The following is a 10,509-nucleotide window of genomic DNA, read 5'->3' as shown; positions in this document are numbered from 1 at the left end:
TCATTGACTGTCCGTCATTTGGACTGTTGAACGAAACGTTAGCGCAGCGCTGACTTGCTTGATTGTTAGGTATAGTACGTACGTGCACACAAACACGAGAAGAGGTAGATAGCGAGCACTACACACGATGAAGATTAACACAACGAAACGAAGCAAAGCAGAGCGAAGGGAGAAACGAGTCAGCGCTGCATTATACATTCGTGTGCATTGGTGTGTGTTTGTGTTTGTGCCTTTGTCGAATACGCTGTGTGGCTTTGGCAACAACACATAGCACATCCACTTTGTTGATGACGATGACGACGACGACGACGACGTCGTACGATTGCTGTTCGCTTCGCTGTCGACGCAGCCAGCACATTTTGAACGTTTTTCTGTGTGCCTCTTGTGAACGTATCTTTCGGTTTGCCAGATTATTTGTGATTTTAGCATGGTAGACTAAAGTACAACGTCGCTCGCACGCACGTTCGCTCGTTTGCTAGCTTGTTTCGTCGTAGTCTCGTCTTTGAAGCAAGCAACCAAAAATTTTTGCGTAAAGCACTCACTATTAGTAGCTCGACACATAAGCCTAGCTGGCCGTCAGTATAGTATGACAACGCGCGTATATTCTTCATTTAAAAAAACGCGCGTACGTGATTCTTTCTATTAAATAGCAACGCTACAAAAAACATAAAAATAAAATATTTTGCCGAAAAATATTTATTCAAAGGAAGTAAGCAAGTAAAGTGTAGCAAATGAGAAGAAATACAAAAATGAGAAAAGCAAAAAATCGAGCATTTGGAAAAAGATATTTGAGAAAAAATGTGAGTTGAAAATTGTTGATGAAAATAACAGTTGAGACGTGTGTAAAAGAAATTAACTTTTTGGAGAGAATAAAATAAATTGTGTCTGGTGTGACTGAAAGTGGAGTTTTGGAAAAACCAAGTGAATTTTAATACAAAAACATTGAAAAGATTTGAACAAATTTTACCGCTCGAAAAACGAAACCAGTATATGCGTGATGTGAAAACAAGCATACCAGTGACAGCAACGAACTTTGTATGGAATTTTGTGTGACTACCAATATTTAAGTATTACCACAAGAAACTAGTGCAATTTGTTATTTGTTCATCGACAGATTTCCCACTTACTTAGATGCAACAAAAAAACGCGCGCACTCTTCGCCAAGCAATCATAAATTAAGAAGCAAACCAAAGTCAAGTGTAACAAGCAAGCAATAAATCAGCAGCAATGCAACTCTAATACGTGTAGCAGAAATTCCAATTGCAGCATCTCAACAATAATCACAACAATCGGATTTCCGCATAGAGGTGTAAACAAAGCGGCAACAAGAAGCAGATAGACGACCCAGCAAGTAATTTCTGTGGTAAATAAGCGCGCAAAACCACGCACAAGTGCAGCAGCGCAGCAGCAACAATAACAACAACAGCAACCGCAACTAGAACGGCGCAAGTAAAGCCGCAGCACCGCCAATAAACAAGTGTAATAAAACAGTACGCGCCATAAGTAGGCATACGCACACTTGTCAGCAGAGCAGGAGCAGCATACATCATTATAGTGAAAGAGGCATGCAACTCGCGCCTAGAATAGCAAGAAGAAGCAGCAGCAGATGTGAAATGCATTGACAAACAAAAGTAAGCAAGTGCAAGAACAAACACACAAACGGTGATAATTGCCAATAGCAACAACTTTAGTGGACAATTAAGACAGATAGCACAACAAAAGCAGCAAAAAGTATTATTAGAAACACTTATACAAAAACAAAAGAAACAAAAAGAATTTGTGACTGCAGGAAGAAGCCACAGTTCCCACAAATTTATGCAAATTAACAATTTATGATTTCTTGGGGAAAAGCAACAACATCAAGTAGCAAGAAGCCACAGTAGCAGCTGGAGAAGCAACAGGATTGCATCAACATTTCTAAGGAGCAGTGGCATAAAGATTTTTATTATTTTGTAACAATAATGTGCACTGAGGTAAGTCAACTATAAATAGTATACCATTGTAAAATATTGCATAACATTTGTATCGACAGCAGCTTGAGGATATTATTAGAAAAGAGACGAGCACTTAATGGCCGCAGGCAAAGGGGGAAAAATGCTGAGCAATAAGATGTCTATGGATGGGTTTCGCGTTTTAGAATACTTGTACGGTGTACAAGTTTTGAGTTTCTTACGTTTTTAACGCAGATTGAAACGCGTATTGCGCAAATTGGGGACTTACAGTTGACATAATGAAGATTTATTTTCAAGTTGTAAAGTTAATTTGCGAAAGCCACAAGTAGATATTTTCAAACAGAGTGTTCCCAAAGACGGTATGCACACTTGACATGCTTATAAAAACTGTATATATTTAGATGGCTGACAGATTTAAGGTACGAATTTAAGAAAACAGTTGCAAATTCTTTTGTAGGCAGCGCAAATGTTCAAATTGCTGCCTATTCTGATTAATTTTAAAATGCCTACCACACACACCGCTTGCTGAACAAACTTTAAGAACAGTTTCGCTACACGTTTCCAGTAGTTGTTCTTCCCTCTTTGCGCTACGTCTCCCGGAACGCTATTTGGGAGCATCTTGAACAGTTCTGCCTTTTTCAAACTTATCGCTGAGGCGAGTAATGGTGAGTCCGGTAGGTAGAAAGTTCTTTCTAAACCATCTTTGCGCGACCAGTCTAGTACGTTCTCACACTTAAAACAAGTTTACGTCTAATATCAGGCATTGTTTTAGAAAGGTTGTACCTAGAAAGGAAAAATAATACAATAATTAGACGGAGTTATATATGTCGCTATTTTACTGTGAGAGTATCATAATTAAAAAAACCAAAATGCCGATAAAAACGTCTCAAAAGCTTTCAATTTAGTAAGTCTCCCTGAGTAAAAGTACAAATACATTGTTTATCTAATGTGATTGTTTTAACATACATATAGCGTTATGAATTCTTTACACAGCATAAAAGAAGAGCTGCAACTTCTGCATACTTATCAGAAAAAATATATGTTTTTTTTTAATTATGCCACTATTGAAGTAAATGAGCGATATGTTAATTTTTTCAGACATGCTGTATAATACGACTTAGTACAAAAAAACTTTTTTCTATAAATTGTAAAGTTAAATTTTGAAAGTTAAAGTAAGGTGACATACCCCACTAATTGACATACATATATTTCTTAGTACTCTTCTTATTTTTCGTTACAATTTTTTTTAGTGATTTTTTTTAGTATTCTTTTTGTTTCCAAATAAAAGGAGTACTTCATATTTCTAAGTACACAAAAAATGTCTAAGTACATACATACATAATATATAATATATCCATAACAATATTAATTGAAGCTAAATTATTTTACACGCACCAAAGCCGTTATAAAAAATTTACCGAAAATGGTAGAAAATATTTTATTCGAACAGCCTGCACAGTCATCATTACAGCCTTCGTAATCGAGTAGATTTGCGCGTGACTATCATTCAGTTGTTCCCTAGTTCGAAGTTCAATGTAAACTGGGAATATCAGTTGATACAAAAAATGTTTTCCATCGAATAACTGTCGTCCCGCTACAGGCAATAGCAAGCATCCGAATGCATTTCTCTCACTAAAAAGATGCTCGTGCTTTTTACGGCAGCTTCTGGTTATTAAACACACTATTCTAGAAGATATTTTAGGAACGCATTTTTTGAGAAAATATTTTATTCATAAGAAATAAAAAATATTTTTTAGTTTTTATAAAATGAAATTCAGGGTACTCAAAACAAGTGCTGAAGATTAAAACTTCAAAGGAGAAGAGGTATTTTTTTATTTCATTTCATTTATTTTGATTTTATTTAATTTTATTTAATTTTATTTAATTTTATAATTTTATAATTTAATTTTATTTTATTTAATTTTAATTTATTTATTTAAATAATTCTTTCAAACGATTCTGAGCAAAAATTAAAAATAAATTTTGTTATCAAAATTGTCCAAAGAAAATTCAGTTTCTAAAATATCTGTTTGAGTAAACAAGTGTTACTCTATTCCGGTTTTTTATTTCATTTTATTTTAATTTTTTTTTAATTTAAAAAAATTTTTTTTTTCTTTTAATTTATTAATTATTCAAATATTACAACTCACCTTTTTATTTAAACTATTACCTCGTAAAGTAGTCCAAACCTGCCATATTGAAAACAATGCGAGCTCTGAAAGTTGGACAGCTTCATATGAAGCGCTTAAACCTAAAAGAAGCTTTTTAGATACGCAATTGAGTTACTAGAAAAAATCCAGATGATGAGCTAATGAGCTATCAGTACACAATGATATATATTTTATTTCCACTTAGCTGCATATCCAAGAAAATTGATTTACCTTAAACTACCCGGTTCGTAAAATTTCCACAGATCCCATATTTTTTGCGCCCATAAAAATAGAAAATGTGTACAAAAAAATTCTGGATTTAATGAGTAATGATAAACTATGATGCGAGTTTTAAGGAATTCAACCCAGTATAAATATAATATGTGATAAATGACTCAAACGAGAGAATGGTAACAAAAGTCAATGACGGTTTTGTGTTTTGTGGTTGGACTGCTGATGACGCATTAGAGTAACTAACCAGGTGTTCACACGATCGCTTAATTCAGAAGAAATGTGTGAGCAAATATGATGCACTGCAGAGGAATGATTTCTTGTTATTTTACAGATAAAATTAGACAAGAAGATATTTTCAAATTAAATACAGGTTGTTTTTGAAACTTTTTTGTATACGCATTACGTAATTTAACAATTCAAGTGAAACGTATATGTTTGCTAGTAATCAATGTTTTTCTTAATTTTGGGGTTTCACCGAGATTCGTTCCTCTGTGAATTCCGACTGGTAGTCACGCACCAGCCCATTTGGCTACGGCGGCCGAATTATAATCATAAATCATAAATATGTGTGTAATGCAAAGTCCCAACTAGGCAACTGACGGACGGGTCCTTAGGAAAAAGACAACTCCCACCTAGCACAAAATGCAAGAAAAGCTCATACTTGTGGCCACATTATAACTGGTTAAAAGTTTGGACGCGCTTCACCTACAATTTGTGGTTTTTGTCTTATAACTGCGCGATCTCGCAGTTTTATTTTGCCTTCCAGCGACAGGTTTTTTCGTCCGCAACTTTTTCATGGCAAAAATGCATTGGCGAAGCGCAATCGTTACTTTCTAATATACTATAATTTTTTCTATCGTCTAATAATTCAAACTCCAAATGATGATTAGGAAAACCGTTATGCCATGATTCAGAAGAAGCTACATATGTGCAATTAAGCTAGAATTCCATGCGCTATGGCTTTAAGTGCTTTAGATTTGACGCATAAGATTTGTCAGTTGCAAAATACGCTGCAAGCCATAACGACTGGAGCGCTTGGTAAGGAGTTCTTACGTAAAAGCTTCCCACGGCTGAGCGCGCCATTAAGACGTCATGTCTTGCAACTAAATCAATAAAAATTTTTTTTAAGAGTTACTGAGTGTATTGATTATATTACTACTTATTCTTAAGATAAAATGACCGTTCATTCTCATCTCTGGCTTTCATTATGAACTTTTTTATGACAAACAGTGCTACTCTATTGAAAACACCTGTCATTTGGAGGGCTTTCGATGAAAAGACGTTAACGGTTTGTGGCGAATTATGTCGTCCTGTACACATAACACTGGACAAGCCCATAAACTATTCGTAACTTAAAAGTGCGCTTTAAATCTGTTTATTCGCAATTACTTGACAATAACTGTTTTTGTCAGGCAGTTAGTGCCGAAACTGTAGCAGGGCTGGAGTAGAGATCCATTATTTTTTCAAGGCTAGTAATGCTGGTCTTTATTTACATCGCCTTCAATTTACACTCAATTACACATTTTTAAAGGCACTTTAAACGAACATTTAGCATCATGGCTTAACATTTAACCTTTTTAGGACTTATCAACAAAAAATGTGTTTTTGATAAAATAAGTTGTATTACTTATATACGACACATAGTTGAGAATTAATCATACCAGTGCACCACACACGAAATTCTAGCAAAAAAATTAATTCTATTTAATAAATCAAATCATAAACAATTCACTTCCGAATCACTCCATCAAGAGATCACAAAATATTTTTGTCCCCAACTCGCCACGCACTCACAATATTGCCGGTCATGCCAGTGAAGCCTATAACTTCTGGTTAACACTTTTCTTCCACACAATTAAAAGTAATTAATCTACATGTGCTCTACATCCTTGAACGTCCTTCACGCTGCTGAGCGCTCGTGATTGACCAATTTCAATGGTAACATCATACCGAAAATGTTAGAACAGCAAAAACAATACAGGCAAGTTATACTAAAACCAAAACCAAAGCCACGTTGATACATTCGCACACATATGCATATTTGCACTTGCATATGTGTGTATATGCGCCAGTTGGTACAGCGAAACAGCACGACATCCAACCAACTAAAAATCCAACATGTGGTTACGCCAATTTGTAAACCTTATCACCAAAGCAACGCAACGTAACATGCATATATATGTACATAATTGTTGTTGGCTATGTTGTTATTGTTATTAGCATCAACAATAGCATCCTCGGTAGTAAGTCGAGAGCAAGCAATAGAGTGCAAAGTGGCGCTACATAGTAGCAAATGTGGCGAAAGTCCAAAGGCAGCAAGGAAGGGGCGAGCACACATTCGGATAGACGGACGAGCAAAGTAACGACCGCAGTTTACGAAATTCACGGCAATTCAACGAATTAGTGCACAGCATTTTAGTGGGTGTGAGTGTCAGTGTGTAGCGTCAGGATGCGTGCATTCTTGTGCTCGCACGTATGAGGCAAGTTGGTATGCTTTGGCTTAACTTACAGGCATAGGTGAGATAGATCAAAACAGACACGCGTGCCGCAAACAATTTCATGGGCGCACGCCGTACTGCCGATGGTTAAATACAAGCTTCGCGCAGCTGAGTTGCAATCAGTTGATCGATGATTGAGTTGAGAATGCACTTGTCGGCGACGCCCTACAGGCCTACAAAGTACCAACACACTTGCCGAGCGCTACGCGGCGCCTCCCTTGTAAGAGTACAAGAGCACGTGACTCTGCCGTTACACTTTTTTAATACATGTGTGTATGTATGTGCACAAACACATCTGTGCCGACAGGCATGCAGCTACATTATGCGTAGAAAAAACCAGCAAGGCAGCTTCAAGTCCACTGCAAAATGTCTCAAAAATCGCATAAAAAACAAACATTGCCAGCGCAATAAAAAAAGTGACAATACAAACAATTTATGCTTACGCAAGCACAGAAAAAACGTAAACAACACACATTCACACGAAAATGCACACTTACACTCACACATCGTTTACGGCGTACAACGCGGAAAAGTTGGCAAAACACGCATTGTTGTATGGCAAACTTCCTTCCTTTCTTGGCGGCGGCAGCGGCAGCGTTGGCACTTGACGTGCGCCACAACGGTTCGTTGCAGCATCCAATGTAGCAAAAGTTGTCAAAACTTTTTATTTCCTTTAAGCGAAGTTTTCTGCTTTTTTCTATAGTGCATATTTTTTTATTTTTTGCTTGCTTCTTCAACACGTCATAACGCAAAAGTCACCCTTTCGCGGATAGCCAAAGAAAAGGGAGCCAAAGTAAAAACAAATATGTTAAGTAAAAACATATGCAAATAAGCGTCTGCCTGAGGCATGTGCAAGCACAAAGCAACAATAACACATACTCGTACGTAAGAGGCATCCCTCTGGAAGCAGCGCACAGTCAGTCACAAGTCAAATAAGTCAAGTCAAGTCAAAACAGATCCTCATGTGAAGTCAAACCAGCGAAAGCCGGTGAAATAGATATTCAATAATGCACTTGGCTGCCTTTTTGTTGTAGTTGTTGTTTTCCGTTTAGTCTGACTACATGCCAGCCTGGCTGCATTCATTCATACAATCGCTCATGCGGTCGCACTCATCCGTCAAGGCAATAACAGAGCAGCGCGCTGCGTCAGCGCTAGTGCAAAAAGAGACTTCATCGGCGTCGGCGTCGGCGTCGGCTCTGCTGACAATTTAATGTCTCAAGAATGCGCTTTTCTTTGTGCAAATCTATCGCCCTTTTGTTTTTATTTTCCATTATTTACATATGTACATACATGTGCGCTGTTGTGTTGCATGCAACAGTTCGCCGGTACTTTTTGTTTTCTTCTTACCTTTTTTGGTAATTGCATTCCCACATTGCAATCGCTTATTCTGTTTCAGCCGGTTTCTAGTTTTTATCAAACGTTACTATCTTTGAATTTTTCTGCATTCTTTGTTTTGCTCTACAAATTTTCAATGCGCTGCTTCTCATTTATCTTTGCTCACCATAAAAGCAAAAAAAAAACAAAGAATAAATAAAAACAAGCAAACGTAAACACCTAACTAATAATTTCCTCCACCAATCAAGCAATAAACAAACCAAATAGTAACCAAATATTGCAAGCGACATTAATTACTGCCTGGGCAACATACACATACCTACACTCTCTTAGTGAATGAGAGCTTAGTGGTGCCTGCTTGTGAGCGTGTGCATGTGTGTGTGCGCTAATCACGCACCTTTAAAAGACACTAATCGTTAACGTCGCTGTCGCCTCATCCGCAGCGGCGCAACAAAGTAAAGTGACAGACTCGGCGGCGACGACGTCGGCATCCTCATTACTACCTCTTGACTAACATCCGCTAAGTTTAAACTCGGCCACTCGTTCACACTCGCCAACACTCTTCTCAAAACGATTCTGCCGTTGCTTCCCACTCATTAAATCTGCTTCCGTTCATTCATAGCGTTGGTACGGTTATATGGTTCGGTTATTTATTGTTTAGTATTATGTGGTTGTTGTTGTTGTGTAAGGTCTCTTTCGTTTGCTCTGCATCATAATAATTACAATATAATTGTGACTTACCAAACATTCATTTGTGTTTGTATATAAATGTTTTTGTTTGTCATCATTGTTATTGTTACCATTGAATTGTTTAGATTTCGCTTTCATTTTCGCCAAAATAGCAGCATGGCATACTAAGAGAGCGAGAAAAATAGGTAGCAAATAGTTGGAGGCATGTGATTGGAATGAAGATAGGATAGGACTGCTGCTTGCTGTTAATGTTTACATACATACATTTACATACAAATATACATATACATAGGGATATAAAAGTTCTGTAAAATATGTATAAGCGTCATGGCTTTGAAAAAATCGAATAAATTTAAATGCAAATCACCACAACGAGAAACGACCGTCCGAGCTGTCCCTGAAAAGTATGGCGATCCGTGACTTGCTAACGAATGCCAAAGCAGAGATTACCTTTGCAAATATTTTAGCAACTTCCGATAGTGTGATGACTTTTACACCACCTTATTGAACAATTTTTACGAATTTCGAGTTCAATTTTCGATAGAAGGAACAGCTGGTGAAAGGCATTCATACTGTTTGTAGTCCACAATGGTAAACTCGGGCTACTTGATGGAGGGCAGCTATGTATCTGCAAGGCTTGCAGTCAACCACATGGACAAACGGCGCGAAAGACTATTAGAGGTTGCCAAACGGACAAGAACATTCTTAGACATGGCTCGTAGTTAATGAATTAAACATTCAACAATCGTAAATTGTTCTTGTAACACTATGGAGGCATTCGGTTGGTCTATACGTAGCCGCCACTTGAACCGCCAGCTCAGCCAAACAACCATTTAAGGCCGGAATAGCGTATTTTCCAAAATTCGAATCGCTAAACTGTCTTCTGAGAATTACTAGCTATTAATAGCCACGACTACCTTAAAATATTCGGGATAATTCAGTAAAGAATTTAGGTGATCAGCTTGGGTTAGCAAGGAAGTAAAATACTATATTTCGACGGAAGGAATTTTAATACTAGAGTTACTATTAAGAAGTGCGGGAAATTAGTTTCTTTCGCAATTGCAACACTTAGCTTGCAATGCCTTCTACTCAATTCAATGTATTTTTTTCTAGTTTAGGTTTCAGGATTTTTCAAATTTAGGTTCTTCAATCGTGCGCGCTGAAGTTAAGCACAAACTCAAGCAACCTGCGAGGCGCTGTTTCATTCTGTAAAAACCTCTGCAAAATGAAAAAAAGTGAAACCCTCAATCATAGTACCAATCATGCAGAGAAGCACATAGACAATCGACAATAGGTCAATTGCACCGCAACAGCAGGTAAAGGCAGGTCTCGCAACATTCACTGTGTAATAAAAAAATGAACTGGAAAGAAGAAGCAGACAAAGTAGCGGACAGTAGCTCGCATCAACGCTGATATCACAAAAAATGTGTTGAACGCAAACAAAAGTGCAAACGGGCATCCCCTTAAAACAGAAAGGAAACAATAAAAGGAAAAGCAAAAACAAACAAGCAGCGCTGCTATCCTTACGTGCCACAAAAATCATGCTCATTTTCATTTGTAGCAGCAACAACAACAAAATATGCAAAACATTAAGTGCTCTGTGCGCCTAAAGGCTACTGATACTGTAGCTGCTGCTATTTTGCATGCTGC

General features: G+C 37.3%; 1 protein-coding gene across 2 annotated transcripts in view; it reads left to right on the top strand.

The window, feature by feature from the left end:
• Positions 1 to 418: 418 nt before the first annotated feature.
• The window catches only part of LOC128868896 (uncharacterized), a 47,669-nt gene continuing 37,578 nt past the window's right edge, over positions 419 to 10,509 (top strand). For both annotated transcript variants that reach the window (XM_054111491.1, XM_054111472.1), the window contains exon 1: positions 419 to 1,973. In XM_054111491.1, coding sequence (XP_053967466.1) covers positions 1,962 to 1,973 — 12 coding nt within the window. In that variant the 5' untranslated portion in view covers positions 419 to 1,961. The remainder of the gene's footprint in view (positions 1,974 to 10,509) is intronic.

Source organism: Anastrepha ludens, chromosome 2, assembly GCF_028408465.1.
Source record: "Anastrepha ludens isolate Willacy chromosome 2, idAnaLude1.1, whole genome shotgun sequence".
Classification (NCBI taxonomy): domain Eukaryota; kingdom Metazoa; phylum Arthropoda; class Insecta; order Diptera; family Tephritidae; genus Anastrepha; species Anastrepha ludens.
The sequence above is the reverse complement of the archived record's forward strand: the minus strand, read 5'-3'. Positions and strand labels throughout refer to the sequence as shown.